Source organism: Mycetomoellerius zeteki, unplaced genomic scaffold (genome assembly GCF_001594055.1).
Source record: "Mycetomoellerius zeteki isolate Tzet28-1 unplaced genomic scaffold, Tzet1.0 scaffold135, whole genome shotgun sequence".
NCBI classification, from domain to species: domain Eukaryota; kingdom Metazoa; phylum Arthropoda; class Insecta; order Hymenoptera; family Formicidae; genus Mycetomoellerius; species Mycetomoellerius zeteki.
Window position 1 is genome coordinate 5,018,865 of NW_017256287.1, and position 23,207 is coordinate 5,042,071.

At 36.5% G+C, this 23,207-nt stretch overlaps 1 protein-coding gene across 1 annotated transcript in view; it reads left to right on the plus strand.

Moving 5' to 3' along the window:
• Positions 1 to 23,207, plus strand: part of LOC108731555 (protein Wnt-6) — a 37,271-nt gene that overhangs the window by 12,306 nt on the left and 1,758 nt on the right. The window contains exons 2-4 of the mRNA XM_018461920.1: positions 5,016 to 5,236; positions 22,350 to 22,469; positions 22,804 to 23,003. Coding sequence (XP_018317422.1) covers positions 5,016 to 5,236; positions 22,350 to 22,469; positions 22,804 to 23,003 — 541 coding nt within the window. The remainder of the gene's footprint in view (positions 1 to 5,015; positions 5,237 to 22,349; positions 22,470 to 22,803; positions 23,004 to 23,207) is intronic.

Consider the following 23,207-nt stretch of genomic DNA (forward strand, 5'->3'; position numbering starts at 1 on the left):
ATCCCTTATTTCTCCGCCTGCCTCTCCATTCGTCGCTCGTTCTGCAAACCGGCCGGCCGAAAGAGACCAGCAACGTTGCTCTCTCGTCACTGTCTATCTGAGCAGACAGCGTGGAGCTGCCTTCGAGCAAAGTGAGGGCGTCTAATGAGGCAATAAATAAGTCGACCGCCCTAACCGGCCTCTCCACGCTTTTCGTTCGCGACGACGTGTCCATCCTCAAGTTCTTTTCTTGCCTCCGCGTACACGAGGTGGGGCCGATCTTCTCGATTCTAGTCGAGAGATCCTCTTCTCCTCCCTCTCGAACGTTCCGCTGGCTCGATTGTCGTCGATTAAACCGAGTCTTCCCTCGTTTTTTCGTCTAGTAGCGGATCCCGAGATGCCTTTTTGCGAGGGCTGCCTTGCAAGAAAAGAAGCACAAGCGAGTGACGGGACTGTTAAAGATCGTTGCGCATATATTCGATACGTTGAATTTTGTTAATTTAAAAAACGATGAGTTAGCGATGTGCTCATCTAAATGCGATCATTGTTCCTTGATGATGTATTATACTGCTGCGTAATGAGTTCTCATAATTAGATACTTATGTGCACCGATATTGAAAAAGTTTATAGGCAAAAAATTTATATTTACACAGAAAAAAAACTGATTTGCTGAAGTATCTAAAAACTATTTTTTAAAACTTTTGGAATGAATCTCATTCTGAAGCGTGACTCTTTTTATCATGCTTGAGTTTCCTGCATAATTATTTTATGGTCCAACAAAATTATTTTCAGATCTGCATCTATTTACATTTTTAAATACTTTAACAAAACGTTCTTTATTATTGTCAATTATACGATGTATACATTGATTTATTTCTCATCTAATTAGAGGATATATTTTTTACGAGATTATATGTAAAATACAAATACTTACAACATTTTTAAAAATCTTTGATATTTTTATTTCATATTTTTTATTGATTTAATTTATTTAAAATTATTTATATTTCACTAATCTCTCTCTCTCCAATGATGCGAATAAAATTGGCATATGTTAGTCTGTGGAAAGTTACGAAATCACAATCGACAGATGGAAGACGAATGGCAACGTAGTTCCTGACCACTCCAATTCCCATTAACTTGCCTCTGGCGATATTAATAGACGTGAGTGCGAAACGTTCGCATAAGCGGCGCTCGTCAAAAGCGTGTTTGCAATAACGCCATAACTTTATTATCCGCCTCGGGGATTGGTCTTTTAGTATCGACGCACAGCGGTTCTATCGTTTATTTGACTAACGGGGTAAGATGCGCGTGGCCACTAGGAAACGGTCTTTGAAGTCAAAAGGTCGGATAAACTCCGAGAAGTTGCCTTCGCCTTTATATTTGTACATGTGACGTTTTTCCGACGAAAACTACCAATACGAATTATAGGCGCAATGAGAATAAAATAAATCATGACGAATTAGCGAAATGCATTGGATGTTAATTTAACTTATAGTGTGTTTTGAATCAATTCAGCGAATACTATTATTAAATTCTTTAAACCATATATTGCGACAGAAATCTTATAATTAGTATCGTAATAGCGCTATAAAAAATTCACGGTAATATAGTTTATGGCTGCGTAATAAAATATTGGATGTTTTATATAAATATTATATCATTAAAAGTCAGAGATTTAACTTATATTTACGATATAAAATCTATAAGGTATATTACTACTAGAAATAAAATACATAAACCACAATTTTCGAGATTTACATAAGACACGATAGTCTGACGATTTATTTGAATACTCGTGTATACGAGTAAAGTTACGCATGAATGTTTACTATCTTTCCGACAGGCATATTCATTTCCTCTCTCTCATAAAATTTACACAATGTAAGACATTTGAACCACGACAATAACCCACACTTAATACAATGTAACTTCTCATGTAGTTTCGCATACTGCAACTTCTCGGAATATAGCTATATCTATGACGCTCATCTATTATCTTGTGCCTAGTGGTTTCGTTGCATTCTCGCGTAGATTGATGCCCGGTCGAGAAATAGTACATGCTTTAATTCCAGGAAGATTTCGCAGCTTCTGACAGCTGGTCGTGATCTAAGAGAACTAGGAAATATGTGTTAAAGTCGCGTCTTCCAATCCTTCTACTTTTAATCGATAGTTAACCCGAAAAATATATTTGGGATTGTATGACAAAAAAATTAGGGGAAAGTATTCGAGGGAAGGAAAATGCAAAATATTTTAATAAAGATACAGAATATATTAATAATAATATTTGATAAATCGAGAAATACCCCTTGTTGAGAACATCCTGCTTGATCCCATAACGCAATATGTTTTATACGAATCGCGTTTTCGTTACGAAGGCAGGATACCGTTTTCTTCGGAGAACCCTCGTAACAGATTGAAGAAGCTTCGGCGCTTGTCGTCCGTCAGACTCTATCGGGACCAAGGGCCTTAACAGGAATATCGACGAATCGAAGTTCCTGCGGCTTGTACTCTGTCAGTGGACCTGATCGTCCCGCGAGACATTACATGCGCCATATTTTGCTCCAACGAGAGCGATGCTGCTCTCCTTTTTTCTCTTTTCTTTCTCTACCCTGTTCATATCTCTTTCTATCTCTCTGTTTCACTCACGCGCGAAATCATTCCACGATCTCTCGATCGAGGGATTTCTCGTGAATTCCCGTCCGCGTATCATCTCGCGTATCATCTCCGTTCTTGTCGTCGTCATTCTCGGTTATAGTCGCCACTCGAGGTGGAATCCTCCTCGCCCAAATGACGATGTCACTCTCGTGCACGACTCTCCATGTCGTACTACCTTTGGCTTCTTATTCCTATTCGTGCAGAACGAAAAGGGAGAAGGGCAAGGAGGGAAAGGAGGCACATCGGGAACGGACGCCGTGGCGATGTACATGGGCGCGCGAGCAACCGTCCTTAACGGAATTATTGCCATTAAGGTCGTTGCATTCCCGAGAGGCCGTCGTGTACGCGCCCTGGCATCCTACCGACGCAGAACTAATGATCTTAATTAACGTTTCGTAACGAAGGTCGCCCGGACTGTCCTCTTTCTTCTTCTTCTTCTCCATTTCTCCCTCTTCCCTCCCTAACCCTTCCTGGGCCCCTACCGTTTCTCTTTTTACCTTTCCATCTTCGTGCCCTTCGCGGATCCGCGCTTCTTCCACTTCGTCCTTTTCCCCTTCGTTCTTCTTCTGGTACCTTTCTGCCTCCGAGTCGTCTTTCTCAACTTCGTAGTTCCCACCGCTCGTAGTTCACTCAGAATCCATTTCGCTTTATTCTTCTTTTTTTTCTACCCCCGGCGCAATCATCAAGCTGTCTCCTCTCTGTTCTTTCTCTCTCCTCCCTCTTTACACCCTCTCGGCATACTCGTTCGTTCTTTCCGTTTCTATAGGATCTTCCTGTACTTCCATAACATTTGTTTCTTCTTGCTGCATGTCTTTCTTTTTCATTTGTAGGATTACGTCGCCACGAGTTTAATACGCCAGAGCTTTAATTATCGTAATGATGTGAGCGTGTTCAGATTCGATTGTCATACCTACTATTCGTGATATACTTTTCCTTTTTTCTCATCTTCTTCATCTTCTTCGACGATTTTTTCTCGTCGTTATTCTCTCATGGCGCGGTATCGCAAATCTCTTTTCTTGTCTCTCACAAAGTTCCACCGCAGCTTCACGAGATACCATGATGATCTTGACTTATTCTTTGTCACCTTTTCGTCATTTCGTACAATCATTCAATTATTGATTTTTTTGTAACGAAGTTTTATGCGTTACCACTAAATGTCAGAGATGTTTAGTATACACTTGATGTATACAGGAGAAGAGGAAAAGAGAAGAGAAACAGTAACTTTCATTGGCATAATAATCTCACGTTGTGTCGACCGCAATTGCACGGCATCAATACAATTACTATAATTCACTCGTCGTTAGTAAATTACGTGTATCAAGCTGACACCGCTACTTTAGTAGCCATAATCGAATGAAACGTATACAGAACTTAAGCGCTTTTTCCTTGTTAATTTATTGCTCTATTATATAATTCGTTGCATAGTGCGATCTGGTTATTCGCGTAGCAAACACGAAAAATTAGTAGTATTAAAGAATTCGTTGAGAATGACAAATCTTCCGTGTTCAGACGATGTTAATGGGGTAAATCCAAATTCTCTGTAAATAGCGAAGCTCCGACTGATTTATGAGGCACGACGGTGTGCTTAAGGAGAAATAAATTCTGATCCAAACACGAGCGATTAATCGCGAGGATCAGGGCTGCGTCGAGACACAGCACTCGTACTTATAGAACCGAGATTCTACGGGTTTTAGAAGGAATGGATAAGCATCACGGGAAAGGAGAGCTGCCGCTTAATCTCACGCGAGAGCGTTCCTTTTTCCACATTGCGCGCGGAAAGATATTGCGTAGCTAAATAACCAGCAACTCGGCCGCGGGATTTGTAGCTTCCGTAAATTATTCTGACCGCTTTCCTCTCTAGCGCGTGTCGTGTCTTGAGGGAACGACGTTGCTCCGAGTTCCTCGCGGTTCACACGATTATATCGTTATCTTGAGTATTGAGTGCAGATAAGTTAATTAAACACAGAAGCGTTTAGAGTGCTGCTATTTTTTATCATTCAAGAATAGTACTTACATGCATAATATAAATTTTTTATTTATATCAGTATTTATCTAATCTTATCGCTGAAAAATTATTAAATTTGAGCGATGCAAGAGATATACATATGCATTTATAACAATATTCTCTCTTTTATTGATCATTTTTACTCTCTAAATCCTTTGGAGTAAAATTTTACTCTAAAGAGCGAAAAAAATTCAGTCAATCTTGAAAAAGAATGGCTTAATTTTCAATCTTTAAGGGCGAGATTTCATTCTTCAGAGTGATATTTCATTCTAAAATTTTTAGAGAGTAGGTATAACAAAGTTATATTGAATATATTTAATATGTAATATGATATATTTAATCACTATATTTATTTTAATTTTTTATTTTACAGGACTGTAGGAAGTCAGCTGGTGATGGATCCGATGCTGGTCTGTAAGAAAACAAGACGTCTGAAGGGAAAGCTAGCTGACATTTGTCGTAAGGAGCCATCTTTGTTGAAAGAAATAGCGAAGGGTGTTCAAGTAGGTACTAGGGAATGTCAATACCAATTTCGAAATCGAAGGTGGAACTGTACGACCGTCAGGAGGTCTCTCAAGAAGATTCTGCTCCGCGGTAAGCTTTTCATCGAGACATATATAAATCGGTAATAATTAATTTTAAAAATAATTAGAGATCGAGAGGTTGAATAATTTGTATTACTCTTTATTGCATATTAGTTTATTATTTGATATATCTAATGTATAATGGACTATTTCAACATACTGGACCATATCTTTAATGACTTTTTTCCATGTTCAAATGGATTTAAATTACGAAATAAGTAATTTTTTACATTTTATAATTAACGAAAGGCATTTAAATACTCGAGATCTTTGTGCACATCAGATACTTGATCCCGTAAATTCGTAAATCCGGTCGCATTATTTGCAAATCATGGTCACAAGGTCGAGCAAACGCTATTCCGGGCCCCAGTCTTGCTCTCTCGTCGAGAAAGGGATCTCCGATCCTATGATGCCCCTTTCAGGAGCGAGAAGGGAACCCGCGCACGACAATGCACACGCTAGCGGCAGATTACAGGGCGCTACTCGTTCGACATTAGGCGAACCGGATGTCGATTACACACTCCCCTACGGGGCCTGAGGGCGATTCGTTACGATTAAATGCCGGTGCCCGATCGGCACACCTTCAGAATGGGCTACCCCTTTAGGACCTTTAAGGACCTTTCTACGTGCGGGGCCTTTAAGGAGTCCCTCCACGTGTGGAGCATGATGTTGACCACTCTATACCGATACGAGTGTATTAACGATCGTAAAACACGATGTACAACAATGGCCTTGGTATTTTTATGTTTTCATTTAAGGCAATTGATTATTATTCAATGAAAAATTATGTCAAATTATTAAACTTCTTTTCTTATATGTGTTTTATATACGCTTACATGCCTCTAAATTATATTTACACAAAGTTTATTGGGATGAAAAGAATATATAAAAAGAATGCAGTTTAAGTTAGAATTAATTTTTAAAGAAATGGGAGGTGTCGATTTTTTTATTCGATTTTTTATCTATTCTTTACATAACATAGTTTTTATTCAAATATTTTATGGTGCAATTTTATTTTATTGTATGTATGACTTGGACAGGTTATGGAATTTTTTTTTGTAACTTACTATTCAAGTATGCCTTTTTCGAGTTAGGATATGTTATGGACAAATAATTATTTTTAAATTAACCTTAATGAGAGATTCTAGATATATATATAGTGTTTTGGTGGCTAGAAAAAAGATAATAACTACTCTCTTTAATGTTGGGACCACTTCGACCGCATACAACTATGAAGTCAAACTGCAAGGTGTCACAGCAAATAGTAGCGTGTAGTAATATGGTAATAATGATAATGCCACGTTATTGCCAACAAGGATACTTAACTCGTCGGAATGTTGAGAAATCGAAGTTCTACGAACTATATTATTATAGATCGTTTATGTTTCGTTAAAAAATTAATTCTCTATAACTTCCTTTTTTTGTCAGCAATTTGCGCAAAAAAACTGACATAATTACTGAAATAAAAAAAGAAGTTTACCTTGTTGAAAGTTATTCGTGTGTGACCTCAATACAGCGTTTTATAATATATTTTATGTGAAATTCCAAAATTTTATACAATACAATTATTTTTAATAACAATAATTTTTAATAGAATATTTTTAAATAAAAATAATTAATATGATAAAAGAAAAAATATCTTCGAGTTCTTCGTGAAGATGTTAGATTTCTTCATTTTCAGTTATATGATATAGAGTTATTAATAAGTTTATATACAGTTTTTTTCATTTTCAAAGCATTACAAAAAATTCTATATTTTGTATTTCTTATTATTTTTTAAAGCTTTTTTTGCTTCGATAAAAATTCATTGGAGCGCTTTTCATAGAAGAGTAGTGCAGTATGTCATTATTATATGTATATTATAGAATAGTATATATATGTTATCATATATAGAAAAAAAGTACTTAAAAAATGTTTAATTTTGAAAGCATTTATTTTAAATATTTTTTATAAATTTAGCGCATAAACATCAGCAAAATTCTGCCAATTTTCATATTTTATTTTCATTATAATTAATATTATATAATATAATAATTATAATATGTCTACTTCCATCGAAGAATATCGTTTTCATTAATCCTGCACAATAGATGCGTTTATTTCGTTTCGGACAGTAGGGAAACGACAGTTTGGTAAACGAGCATGAACGAATTCCATCTTGATCATGATCACGTTAACAGTCGATCGTTCAATTTTCACACATAATCGAATATGGACCTTCTTTCTATGTGAGCGGTAAATTTGAATCCGATGAAAGACGAAACTGTCCGCGTGATTCACTTACTCAGTTAGCCATCCGATATATTAATTTCGGGTGATTGGTCACGACAACCAAATTGAAGACGTGTTCAATAGTCTGTGCTGGTCTCCAACGCCCGATCAGATCGGTGTCTTATGGTAGTCTGACAGATTGACACTGTCCGTCGGATATTAGTGGCAATATGTTCCTTTAATTAAAGCCTTTCTGCTACGACGAACCGCGGCTAGTCTTTCGAATTTGTCTCCCATTTTTGCCCTTTTCTTTTCTTTACTTGCTCTCTTGCGACCTAAAGATCGCCGTCAATCCTATCGATCGTGATTTGATACCGAATCGTCTCTCAGGTAAGACGCTAAATGCGGACGCGCGTGGAATCCACGCCTAACGATCGATGATCGTATTAAGCACGACACCGTCGGGGATGCCTGACGATCGGCATTCACTCGTGAGAGATGCGGGAGATAGTATATTATTAACGAGACAGCTCGTCGGCCCGAATAAATAAAACGATAGTTTAATTAAGCGAATAGACACCGCTCGGTACTTTCATTTATTTTTTAATATTTCGGAAATTCAAATATCCTACAGTATTTAGATATAGTCATTTACTATCACATAAAGATATGTGTAAATAATATGTAATATGACAAATTTGTCATACAGAATATTACATAATACCACGATAATTGACTGCCATATTAAATACAAAGCAAAGACGATCATTCGTCATTCAGTCCTACTTTCTATAACACAGAATTTTAGGACGACTTTTTTCTTCGTGATTGTTTTTTTTTCACTCAGTTTTATTTCTTGAGATGCATACATTTGTATTATATTTAATTTGAGAAATAGCTGTTTCTAAATTGAATAAAAATTTAATTATAATTATTTTTTATGAGCATTATATCCATGAACTTCTGGAATGAATACTTGACTTTTTTCTTTAATGTAACAAATATGACTTAATTTTTGTATTTTAATTCTTAAGAGTGTCACTACAAATATGGTTAAACACAATACCACTGCGACAAATTAATTTGCACTCTATTTGTCACTTACGATCTTCTTACTCCATAATGATGATATTGTAAGTTAACAAAGTCCGATTATACATTTCATCAAGTAATTGTAAACTTCGTTATATTGGATTGTAAAGAATTTGTAATTGCTGTTTCTGCAGGGTGTCCCATTTAAATAGCCAAACTTCGGGAATCGATAAACTAAAGAAAAAAGATCCTCTACACACTCCCGAAGTTTAATCATTTAAATTCAGGACGTCCTGTATAACGAGTTTTTATTCCATGTATAGTATATCTATGCGTCTTCGTATTTGTTGAATTATTATTTCATGACGCTCGCTTATCAGATAGAACTATGCAGTTCTTTTTATGTCTTTTAGCTTCGAGATATATAAATACATAAAAGTTATGAAACTAATAATAATAATAATATTAAAATAGAAATAAAAAAGGTAGGCGACAAATCAGTTTATCAAATAAATATCGCTTTGTGTTGCAAAGCATTCGTAGAGTCAGAAGTTACATTCAAAAAATGGTAGGCCTCTGTCGGGAAAAGGTTGGACAGCAGGTACATAAATCTCGTCTACAAAATGCATTATTGGACGGTGTGGATCGATGACAGGGGTGGCAATGTGTTTAACCGGTCGTTCCGGGTGACAATTCTCGCCGTCATCATTTATCTGTGACTCCGTTCGCGGACAGCTTACCTTAGGAAGTCCCATGTAACCGTTATACCGTTTTTATTGGGCTGCTTTGTAGCGACTCTATGTATTTCTATATACTTCCGTATTATATTGTGCTCTTATTGAATTATTATTGTTACGGAATAATGTTACATTTAATAGTTATTGCATTTAATAGTTTAATTGTTATTCAAATTATCATTATTAGAGTATTATAATTATCTACTTTTTATCGTTATTTCTTAATTTGATTATTTGATTTAAAAGTCAAAATTTGTCGGATTTGTTTTAAAGGACTATATTCTTATCTCTTAGATAAAAAAATTGGAAACTTGTAATTGTTAATTCTTCTTAACTGAAATATATATGTACCAATCAATGTCATACTTTAAACAAATCTACAAATTGCATGTGGAGATTATGTCTACTATAAAAAAAAGAATAAATTGTTATTAATCTGTCGCTCTTAATCTTTAACGTAACACATACTATTTCTTAGAAATCCAGCTTTTGCGACATCGTAAATAGGGTCTATTGATACATGTGACTATTATCTGTTACAAGCTGAAGACAGATCGCGGTTAGGAATCTAGGCGGAAGAAATATACGACTTTCTAGGCCACCCGTTTTGTCCAAAAAGATTTTAAGGAACATGTGGAGTTTGGCTACCGAATCCTCCTGTTTGAGCTATTCTTTTCCCTTCGGAAGTTTAGAATAGATAAGTTATATAAGAAATAAATACTTTGTTTCTTTATTAAAAAGTAACAAAAACAATGTAGTGAAAGCTCTTATAGTAGAAACTTTCAGCTGATTCTCACCTTTTATTTGAATTAAACAATTAAACAAATAATAACCAATAAGATATAGTATCTAATTATAAATAGTTAGCATTTTTTAAATAAAATGAACATTATAAAAGTAGTAACATAGTACTATAGAAATATTTTTTATTCATTTTACAAGTCCTTATCTACAAAAGTAAATATAGAACTAAAATAAAAATCCTAAATATAGAACTATAAATAAAGAACTCGGTTGAAGTAATATTTTTCGCAATAAATTATTTATAGTTTTTAAGATGCTTATTAGCATCAAATTATTATACAGTTTTCTAAGATGTTTATTTGCAATAATATTAAATTGACAAGCAGTTTAATATTATTGTAAATATTAATATTCCAGCTTCGGTTTAGGACTGTGTTTCAAGATCGACAAATAATCGGCGCACAGTTTACCTACTTGAATTGGTGTGTACTTATAAAGAATTATTTCATTTGAAGAACCTTGTCTTAAAACAGATGAAATTGCCCGATTATGTCACGTATTTCAGATCAAGTATGATCATTCGATCATGTCTAGTAATGATACACTCGCAGAGACAGATGCTTGTAGGTTTTTTTCCAAGCCGAAAATTCGACTGATGATACATCAGAGGATTGCTTATCTATCGTCCATTCTCGGATGTGTCTCTGGGGAAAAATTCCTAACGGGTGGGTTAGGGGGAGGGAAAAAGCGTATGAGGATCCATGCTACCGGCGGCGCCTATCTTAATTCCCGATTGACGTTTATTTATCTGGCGACGTTTAATTTTTATGGGCGCGATTCGGCCGATAGTTTAGGCCCAGCAGGTAGCTCCCGCTGTGTGGTCCCGGGGACCCCGGGGGCCCCCGGAGCCTGGTATAACATTCGTGGACGAGCAGCACCTCTTAATTGAGGGGTGCCGCGTGTCGCGATAAGACGAACACGGGCGTCAAAAACCCGTAGAAAGAGCTACCTCTGGAGTAAAGGAAAGCGGAGGAGGTAGGAATTTATTGTGCTGCCCCGCGCAGAGATTCCCGGTTCCCCTCCGGCAGGTACGATCGTCGAATCGATGGGTTTCGACTAAATTAAGAGAGTGGTTTTCTTCATTCATCCCGAGATTCCATAGAATTCACGGAGTGACGAAGAAAACGGTCGTCTAAGTGGTCGCCTCCTCAAATCAACAAATTGTCCTCTCTCTTTCTTCTCTTCTTTTCTCTCTGAACGGAGAGTGGAAGGAGAAGAGGGATAGCCAGAATCACAACGTAATGATTTTATTCTTTCATTGAGAAGAAGCCCGAGGTTAACGGGCCGCATTATGGCTTTCTCGAAAGAACTTTCTCGCAGTCATTATAAGTCGCAGATTCGAAGATAGAGGTGTTGCAATTAGCTACATCACGTTGATTCATCGTTACAATTAGATTGATCGCTCTCATGGCGACTTTGTCTTATCGCGATTGATCATATGCTTTGCCATCTTGGGATTACTTTAGAGAGAGACGTTTCTTTTCTTTGCGGTTTCCCAACTCTCTAACGAGGATGCTCACCTTGGAACATTAATAAACCCGAGTTCGTGTCTTTGTCCGTTCGCGATGCTTTCCTTCCGTGAGAGAGGTCGTAAAATCATTTGTTTCTGCAAATTGAAACTTCCCAGAACAGATGTGTTTTTCAATGTCGTAGTGAAAACCATTTTTCTGAAAAATGATTTTACGCATTATTTATTTTTGTCGTTGGAATGCAATACTTACATACAATTATTGTTATTTATGCATAATAATCTTAACCTATAATAATTATAGCTTCTCTCGAGCGCTGTAAATTATTAAAATATATGCATAAATTATTGAGAAAACGAAGAAAAGAGTAAGAAAAAATGAAAAGATTTCTTGATCCGTTAACACTTTTGATGAAAATAAAAAGGACAGTTTACGCGTAATAAAAAGTGTTACCGCAGTTCCTCCACGACGGTGGTCTGGCAGTCGCTTTTCGAATCGTTCTCAACAGGGTTGGCTGAGGTTATCCCTAATAGGATAGAGGGGCAGCAAGTTTAGTGGAACCTCTACTAAATCGGGGACTAATTATTCAGCAGTGAGGGCGCCGGCGATCCCGCTAATATCGCTCGTAAAATCTTCGGCTCATCCTATTTTACGATCTTCGGATGACTCTTTATAGAACACAGAAATGTGTGAAGCACGAGGAAACGCGGAGGGCGTGAAATATCAAATTTGAGGAATTCAGTACCAAATTCCACGAAATAGATGCTTCTTTAACATTATAAATAATAATTTTTATTCAATTTATTTAGTCATTTTTCTAATATTTTATGCATCGTTTGATTATGCTTCCCATTGATTGATCGAAATTAATATTTCTGCGCGAATATTGTTGAGCATTTTAACGATTCGTGGCTTGTCCCTTAAACGGGTTAAGACCGTGCGTTGAAATTCACGCGAAGCAGCGATAATCAGAAGGACTGAAACGGATTTAGCGGCATAACGCTAAGTGTTTTCGTCGCCTCGCGAATGCGGCGCTAACTAATGCGCTCCATATAGGATTCCCAGCCCGTTTTCGCGCCTCTCCTGTTTCCCATCTCGCACGTACGGAAATTAAATAACGTCACGTGTACGTGTCAAACACCTACTAAAAGGCCTTTAAAAGATATTTGTCCTTTGCGTCGTTCGTTTCGCGAGTTTGTTTCGTATCTTGTGAATCTATACTCGTTCATGATGTCGATATTTGTCGGTCATTACTAATAAAAGGTTGAACGTTTAACAATAAATTGATAAAATTTATTTTCGAAAATTGAGAAAAATTGTTGGATAAATTTTATTATGAAAAAATCTTATATAGCAGCTTTAATGATTGTTTTTTGTATTACAGTAATAATTATTATAGTATAAGTATTAATATAGTATAAAGTCAAGAAATATATTATATATACACAAATGATGAAATTTATTTAAACTTTAACGAACGCGGAATATAAAAATAATTTCTTATTTTTAATTAATATTGAAATACTAATAATGAACACGAAATATCGAGATATATTAATTTATCCAAAATATTATTAATTTTTAAATAGTTATAAATATCATCTGTCAAATATCCAATATTTCACACGTGTTTTGATTCTATTTGAACGTATAGAAATGTCTTATAATGGTTAAACCAAAATTTATAGACGAAATATGTAGACGTCCGTTTTAAGGACGAGCTGTAGTCACGTTAGGGCAGTACACTGACCTTGCTTTTCTAATTCTAAGCAAGGTCAGTGAAGTAAAAGCAATTGACGTGACTACAAGCCGTTGAGAGCACTTTGCTCACAGTAACCATCACCCGCGGTGCTACTTCTCAGGAATATGTCGCCATGGGGGGGTTTTTCTTGCCTCTGGCTTTCATACAATATTGCCAAAGATGTGCACGAAATATTATTAGCACACCGGATGCTGGCCCGCAGCGAGTTGGTCCACATGAATCATTCATAAAGCACAGTAGCAGTGGTACTCTCGTGACAAGAGGAACAATGGCACAACCATGAGCGTCGATCATGGAAGCGTGTCGTACGAAGGAAAAGCCTGATTTTTCTCGCTTTCAACGGTCGTAGAAACCGGTAGGAAGGAAATTATCCATGACTAAAAAGATACTTCATGCGACCAGTCTTGACAGGCATCATATCGCGGTATTCCGAGAGAAATAAATACAAAAAGACAGAAGAAGTCTCGACTTCTTTCCTTCGTTCCTTAGTGAGAGGACGAAAGCCTACGTCATATTATTAACACTATTAGCTTCGATGTTAACCGCATGTGAACCGTGTGCACTCCCGGAGAAACTATAAACAGAATAAAATACACGAGGCGCGACTGCGAGCGCATAAAAAAAGTCCCATCAATTAACATATATTTCACCGTACAATTTATCTCTATTGATTGAAATTAATTTTTATAATCGATGTAAATGATGGGGGGGGGGGAAGGGGAAATTAATTTAATTGACATTTATGGAAATAGCGATATAATTGTATGAGTTGCATTTATTCGCGAATTTTTTACTTTGTAACTATGTATTAATGGATGTAGAAGCAAGAATGAATTTTCTGTGCGATTACTCTTTATAAGAACTGTACTTGAAAGAGCAATGGGCTCACTGCATCGCGAGAACGCCCGAGCCGGTGTCGTATCCACAAAGGATTGACAACAGCAAACAGTTTAGTGTCCCGTACGTTTATTGTATCTCGACTACCGTACGTTTAACTTCGTTCCGGATGCGCGGGAGGGTGTAGAAGACGGAGGTAGCAGGACAGAAGAGAACCGACGAAAAAAAGTACGCCGCGGGACCAGGACAGATCTGTTACTCCGTTAGACTTCGTCGGTCTGACATTTGAATGCTTCGTCGATTCTACGGCGTCGAAAGGAGAACGGGTAGAACCGAGGAAAGAGGACTCACCAGTGCTGTTGTCGTCTTTATATTGCCTTCCTCTCGTCGTATCTTATGGGTTTTTGTCAAACTTCGGTGCATTCCTTCGCGAGTTTTACCGACGAGACGACGAAAATGTTCCTCTCCGCACAATTCTCTCGCGTTATATTCATAAATCACGTCTGACATACGATATGCAAACTTTCATATTTTGTCGAATATCCTTGATACGCAAAACTTGATTGTAATTTAATTAATAGGCAGCTTTAACTGTTCTTTAAAAGAAAAAAAAATAAAGAAAATAGTTTGATTAATTGAAATAAAATTTGCAAATATCAATATGCAAAGGGCAATCAAACTTTACGTATGATCGATGAAAAATGTGTGTAAAAAGCTTACAATTCGAATAGTTCTATTCTTGTTATGCGCTAAGGGAGATGATAGATGAAATAATAATATGATCCAGTCGTTTTTCTCGATTTACTCTTGATATCTCGTAATTACCGCAATATCTCGTGCGACGATGAGGCGTGCTTGGTGCACCACAGCGAATGGAACTTAGAATGCTTGACGAGAACGGTGGGTGCAGGAAAGAGAAGGAGCGAGAGAAATTCCTGCAAGAGCAGAGAATCCAGCGGTGATATGGTGCGGCAGTTCTCAAAAATCCGCTGGAATCTCGGGGAAAAGGTGAACGCGCCTGAGGAGCTCCCGCTGCAATTGGTCATTCGGCGATTTTTACCGGCATTCATGCGTCCGTTCCTCGCGGTATTTATTGGAAAGATTTTCTCCCCTGGTACGATCTCGGAGAGTCGAAGAGCGGGCCAGCGAAGATCTGGTACTCGCGCGAGCGAGCCGATCTCGTGCGCGCTTCTCCATCCTCCGGTCCTCCACCCCGCTGCAAATGCACTCGCCTTGCAGTCCTACGCGCGCTATCTTCTTCTCTCATTGAATATTCTCAACTTTATTTACGGATGCCCGTCGAGATTTATCGTCGTTCGCGCTGCTCTTTTCGCTTTAACCTGCTTCGTCTTGCTTTAACGTCGTCTGTCTTTTCCTTTCCCGTGTTCGCCTACATCCTGCGCGTCTAATGTTATTTCCTTTCCTTCCTCCGTCCTTTTCTTTTTCTTCTTCTGCATTGCCCTCTGGTACATCGTACTTTTACGATATTACGCGGTACGAAAATGATGCACACATGTAGGAAATATGGCAAGCTATTTTATAAAGAAAGAGATCATAAATAAGAGTATTCTACGTGAACATGTTAAAAGAACACGCCATATTTTTTCTTTATTTTGATTAGCGACTCTCTAATGTTTAGATATATATTAAATATTAGATAATCAAATAAAATAAGTAAACATAGTAGTGCAAGATATATTATTTCTGTTAGTTGTAAATTCTGCAAGTATTAAAAAAAAATCCTTTATAACTTTATCAACTTATGTTTTCAAGATATTTTTTAAATTAATTTATTTCGAAACATCATAATAAGAGTGAAAAATTACGATAAATGTGTTAAGGACAAATTGTAGTATTGTAAGTAAGAAAGGCGAGGACATATACTTAAACGAAGATCAATACTTTGTAAGTACGATCTACTGCGCATGAATCGGTGCATGAATCGGCCCGATAGATTGTCTCGCTGCTAAACAAATCACCCAGTTGTAGCATTGAGAACGATCGATAGCATCTACGTGCGTCGATCGAGTACAACGGCGACGTAATTCCTACAATGGCGGTCCGACGCATCGCCGCAAATTGCTTGCATAATCCGACCGATTAATCACCGCGAGATTTACGAGGGATTTGTTAACCCTATGCAAAAATGCACGTACTTAGCTATATATGCAATTATTTTCGCACACTTTTGCATATTCTATAAATATATATTAGATATTGGTAGTGTGTGTATATATTAATTCGACGTTATAAAGATTATATTATTATGGGATTTTTAATTTTAAGATGATCTATAAAAGGTACATTTAAAAAATCCTATTTTTTAAGTTAAATTGCAAATTAATATATTTAATTATTCTCTAATGGGAAAATTACAAAGTCGGCAAAGTATTTGTAATTTAAATTATAATTAAGAATTCTAGAATTTTTTTTAGATAATTACCATGCTTGATCATAAATCATACGAGGAAAAAACTAAGTAAAAAAGAGAGATATCGTTTAACCTTTATAGAGCAGGGATTTATTTTTAAAATCTTGCAGCTTTTTCTTAAATAAGATTTGCTGTTATTTGTTTTTTTTCTATTGTATTCCTTGTATTTCATGCAAAACTATTGTATTTCTCAAAATACGACATTGTTTCAACGCCACTATTGTGGCTTTCCCTTCCTATAAAATTCAATTTTACATCTTGCAATACGTTCCGTTATCGAATTATAATTCATCTTAGCATAATATCAATCTAAATATTGTTACTATTAGTTTATCGTTCTTTCAAGATTTATCACTTACTGCGCCACATATTGAAATCCTGTATAAGTATAAAAACACACGGTGCATAATACAATACGAGGACATTACGCGATCGTGTGATCCACGACCAACATTACATAATTTACGAGAAAATGTATTACGATCATTTCGACGGCACGACATGTATATGCCCGCGGTAAGTGGAACGTTCATTCGCGACATTCCTCGCTTTGATGCAGCAATATTGAAAGAACGCCGAACGCTGATACACCGTGTATATTTATGCATACGTCGAGTGGCAACGCTGATGCAACGCGTGTCACGAGACAGGCGGTGCAATTTCTTTTTATCCATAAACGGGATCTCCGTACGCCGTCTTGATCCCCCATTAAGAGGTTCGAGTATGCCCGACATTATTAGCATTACGAGAGGTTCATAAAACTGGAAAGTGCATGCCGACCATTACGTCTTGGGCGAATGCTTGACCCTCAGCGATCTTTCTGGATACTCAGTGAGTATTACTCACGTTGCACTTGTTGAAGTTAATATTTGAAAGACGATGTTCACATATTGTTGCCGCGATATTATGCGTCGCAAATAAAGAACAAAACTAACACTATTACTTTGTGACGTTATTCGTGTTACTACCTTTATTTTTTTACGAAACCAACGTGGTATGAGTAAATTTAAAATGATTATACATTTTAAGAAAATAGCGAAAACTCACGGAAAAATATTCTCTGGGTTCAGGAAATAAAATGATTCTCTATGCGGTTGCATTTTATTGTCGGCTGAGTTATTTCCTCATCTGGAATGACGAGAGAAGAAGAGAATATTGCGAGGGGGAGCTGAAGAAGACACGAAAGGGGTTGAAAAAGAAGAAGACGACCACTTGCAATTAAACACGGCGTAAGTCCCGCACTGAGGATAATGCCCTGGAATGCTGATAATTGGCTGAACCGTCCGGACGACCCGAGACGAAGGGCCCACAGGTGCAGCTGGCGGCACGGCATCGCGAGATCATTGGCTCGCGATCCCTCGTGTTTAATTGATTCGAAGTGATTTATATTATGTGCCGTTCCTCTGCACCTCCGGCATTCTCCGAGCACCGAAGCGATCATCAAAATACTCAGACGGATTGTCATTCGACATTGGAAAATATTACAAGATGCGAAATTGAACCGCCTTTGACCGTACAATTGTAACAAATTGTACTTCCACAAAAAAAGTTTTGTTTAATATGACTGACGTGAGGTCTGCCTTAGTCCAAATAGTAAAATCATTATACATATATAAAGATAAAATATAGTTACATATTAGATTGTTCGGCAAAGATAACTAGTCGTAACAGTACAAAACATATTTTTGAGACCGTGAAAATGAAAAAATTGTAAATTTATTATTAAAATTAACAGCTCTTTCTTTCTCTCTATCCCTTTTTTCTACACCCTTGTGAAAAAATAATTGAAGGTTTACTGCAACAGTTATAATTTTATAAAAAATGTGAATTATTTCATTATGGGTTAGTCTACTTTGTTCCCATCTTTAACTTTAGTTATTTCCTCCTTTTTTATAAAATATGGATTAGCTCACTGTTGCAGTTAGCTCTTCAATTTTATAAATGTTATTCAGAAATATGGATCTAAAGTATTAACTTGCGGTAATTTAATAAATTAAAATAATTTTCCTGATGTTAAAAATAAATAATTTCGTTTATCAGTCATGATTTTGAAAACTTCCTAATTTTTTTTCGAGAGTCCTTCAGATTCAGAACCGATCTTAACGGCGCCTTGAAGTCCGGAGGAGCGGAGGAGGTTGCGAAAAAAAGAGCAGTTTACGGGACTCTCGTAAACGATCCGGCCACGTGAGCTCGAAAGAGTTCGATGCTTCCGTCATGTTAAAGGGCCGATGCGTCGCGTCGGTTCGAGCGAAGGTTGGAGTCGGAGATAGAGCGAGCGATCGATCTCCGCTCGTGAACGAAGAAGCGATGAATGCGGCCACGACGGGAGCCAAGAGAGGAGAGCTAGCCGGGCCTCTCTCCCGCTCTCGAAGCTCCGATATCAGATCGCTCGTATAAAACTATCGTATCGTTTAAATACGCACTGAAAGGTGAGGCGATGCATCAGAAGATACGCGAGCGATGGCAGGCAGCCTCCTCTCTTTCCTTGGCCTGAGTCCTCCTGTTCCGTCCGCGCTGTCGATCCGCGCTGAAGATACCCGCCTGGAATCCATGGGAACCACAGAGAACCAGGCTTAACGCGTATAACCCCTCCCTGGCGTCACAGTGGGGCCCACCACCCGGACCTCTTGTGCCTCATCTCCGGGTTTCCCTCCGGCTTTCTACCCTCGATACATATATGCTCATTCTTCCTTTTTCGTTCGAGCTTCTTTTCTTATTTTATTGTTTTATGACAATATTGGATTATAAAGCGTATCATTTGGTTTAGAAATCTAGAGATTTTAACAGATTACACCGTGAGAAATTTTTATAATATAAAATATAAATAGATATAATAAAAAGTAAAAGATAAAAATAAAATAGTAAAAACGATAACAATATATTGTTATTCTCTGGCGGCACAACGACCGATATTATCGACGTCACTGTTTATATTGGGATAATTGACAGAAGATCGCGCATCAAGTTTCTGAAAAGGAGATGCGATCGCGCGCCGCGATTCTGCAATGCCGATGCTTCGCTGCTCGATATTCACGATAGCTACCGATTCTGTTCTTCCCCTTTTCGTTGGAATCCGTAATTGGGTGGACATTCCACGTTATGAGTTAATTCCGGCGTGTCGGTATCGGCAGAGATCATATCGACGCGAAGATCAACACGAGACGATCTTGGTTTTCTCGATCGGCATTTCGCAATAAAATAAAATGAAAGGTGATATTGTCAGTTTAACGAGGAGACGGATCCCTTTTGGATTTTGCCTTGGATTTGTATTATGTATATGTTAATATGATGTTCTCGTATGATATATAATTAAAAATTAAAAAAAATTAAAAATTATTTCGTCAGGTATTAATGATTTGCAGTATATTATAAAATTATATGAAGATAATAAGAATCTTATTGGATCGTATACATGTGAATACACAATCAATAAGAAATGATGGAATTAAAGATCCAACTTCGACCATTATGGGCTTCATTTTCTATTGGTTATGTTTTATATGAAGACATTGTGTATAATCATACAAAACTGAATGATACAATATATTATTACGTTTCAGAATATAATTAACGAGCAATTTATACATTCGCTCGTTCAATTATCAAAATAAAATAAATTAATCTTTAAACACATATAACTAATATGCACATAATAATTAATATACATATGTATATTAATATATTATACATATATATGTAAATAATATATACACTATTAATCAAATATCTATAATTTATACAAATACTTGAATTTCTTAAATAAATAAATATGTATACACTATACATATCATGTATAAATATGTATATATATCATATACACATAAATATAATATGTAGGACAAATATTAATATCTAGAATAGTTTACAAGATTATTTTTCTAAGAATTAAAGAAATAAAATGCATTTAGAGAGAATACGGAAAGAGAAAGCATACATGCAGTCTCTGGTTTTGCAAAAACCGGATGCTTGTAAAGACTATATATATAAGAGACAATGGCCAGCTGGGGCGGTGGCGATCTTCCGTTTTGAAAAGGGGTGAAATTCGGCGTTGTGTGCATTGTCTGCTTAATGATTGAGTGGAGACATGACAAGTGAAACCGAATACACACACACACACATCACGAGGAATTGCACCGGACGTCCCAAGCGTGAGTCTCCGCGATTCTCCGTCGTACACCTATTGCAATCAGACAAGCGTGAGCCCGAATTGTGGGACCGATGGGCGTTTGCTTCTAAGGCCTTCAACATTGACGATATCCCTTTTATACTGGTGAGCTGATCTTTTCGTATGGCTCATTGGCGATCGGTACCACCCACATCTCACGGAACTACCAGATAGAATTTGCAATTCGATATCTTTAGATGAGGGTTGTGTACGAATTCAAGGTGAAATGATTGAAAGAAGCTTAGTATATTTGTTCTATATATATATATATATATATATAAAAGGGTGTTTTAGAATCGCTAATTTTATGTAAAGACAAATTTTTTAATGAATTTAAAATAAATCTTTTTCTTAAGAAAGATATATCGAGGGAAATGATCGGTTATTACACTTTTTATCGTGCAATGTTTAATTTAGTCAAAATATGGTTAAACGCTGGTTAAAAAGGTATAGTATACCTAATAATTTTAATATATATGTATTAAAATTATTATACTTTTTAACCAGTATAATATTATTAGTATGTTTTTAACCAATATATGTGTATATAAAACCAAACAATTTTGACTTCAGAGCTAAGTGATTTTTTAATTGTTTACGTAATCATTCGAAATCTGGTGAAATCACGACGCTATTGAAATATGTTGTAAATGTTCGCAGTTGCGAATAATAATTTCTCATATCCAGAAAAAACTAAAGAAGTGTTAATCGTGTGTCATTATATCGATTAATTGACACGTACCGACTTCCTCTATACACATTGCTATATAAATAATTACTGCATGTATACTGTATCTAATGTCAAATTATACCTTCTATCGTTAGTCCATTCTACATCTGACTCTCAGATAACGATGCACAAAGATCTAGAAACTGTATGAATTGGCTGTTTTCGATCTATGTAGCTTGTTCGCGATTGAATACATTCATAATTACAAACCTGCCTTTTCAAATTAAGTGGCCTAGATTATTCAACCTTTATAAGACGTATTTATTAAGATATCACTAAAAGTTTCTAAAACCGAAGTCTAATCGGGAAGTAATAGATACGCTAAATAATAATTTAGATTATACATCATTATATCACTTATTTATACGTTTCATATTGCATGTATTAAATAAATACATAACAATTGCATAAAAATATTATTGCAAATATATATATTTATATTTTTATTAGTACATAATATAAAAATTCAAGTATATATTATATTATAAAAATTGTATAAAGAAGCGATAAATTTTATCAGAAGATTGTTACGAAGTTTTTTTATCAATTCAAGTATTTTTGGCAGATGTTATTTGAAACGAGATATCATTAATTAATGTATTCCAAGAGTCCGGCACGCACATATGTAAGAAAGTTCTAAATTGTCTTATTCGCCGGCTGACGCGTAATCCGATTTGTTTCTCGGGCAATCTGATTGCGCGCGACCTTCTTCAACTTTCCTCGCCTAACCCTTGCCGACGTTATCTTCCGACATCCTCCTTCGTTTGAGGCTCCCTGCGACCGGGAAGATTCTTGCTGATTTTTTTATTACCACTCGCTTACCGCGCACATATGCGCACCGGGCGCGCCTCTTCTTGTTTCGCGATCGGTGATTTACGTTGCGGACCACGCTACCACGGTAATAGTCCATTAATTGATCTCGGATTCCCCTCCATGTGCCTGCAGATACGCGAGAGACGGGTTTCGTGAACGCCATCACCGCCGCTGGAGTTACTTATGCGGTTACCAGAGCCTGCACTATGGGTGACCTCGTGGAATGCTCCTGCGATAAGATGACGTCGAAGGGTAAAAGCTTACTCTCTTAGTCTTTCTTTGTGATTTAATCCGCATATCGATTTCCCATTAATTTCTCATCGGAATTTACAGTAATTTATAGGCTTTTAAAAATCCATTAATACTGGAATTATTATTACTTTTTAACATAAAAAGGTACATTTACATTTACTTTGAGACAAATTGTAACACTAGCGTATATAACATTACTTTCAGTTCTTCAAAATTGAAATATAAATATCTATAAATCTTTTTAAATTATTTTAAACGTTAAAAAAATTCCGGATTATATAATTTTCTTCGCGATTAATATTTTGAAAATAGGAAAAAATACCGATTTCCGCAGGTAATCGTCTGGCTAAATTTGCTCGTACGGTCGAAGCGAAGAAAAGTTTGCCGACGGAAGGAGACTGGGAATGGGGAGGATGCGGCGATAACGTAAACTTTGGCTTTAAAAAATCCCGGGAATTCATGGATGCACCATATCGTAAAAGAAGCGATATTAAAACGTTGGTAAAGCTTCATAATAACGACGCTGGTCGTCTGGTAAGTTACTTTTATATTTATTCTTCGTTTATATTTCTAATTTTTTATATATGCATGCGTTTTTATTTAATTGATTTTATTGTCATTTTTTCATCATATACGTGATAATTAAAATCAATTTTGAGCACACAATTGTCCAACAACGGAAGAACTTCTATTATTTATGAGATAATCTCTGTTCTATTATTTATAAGATAATCTTCG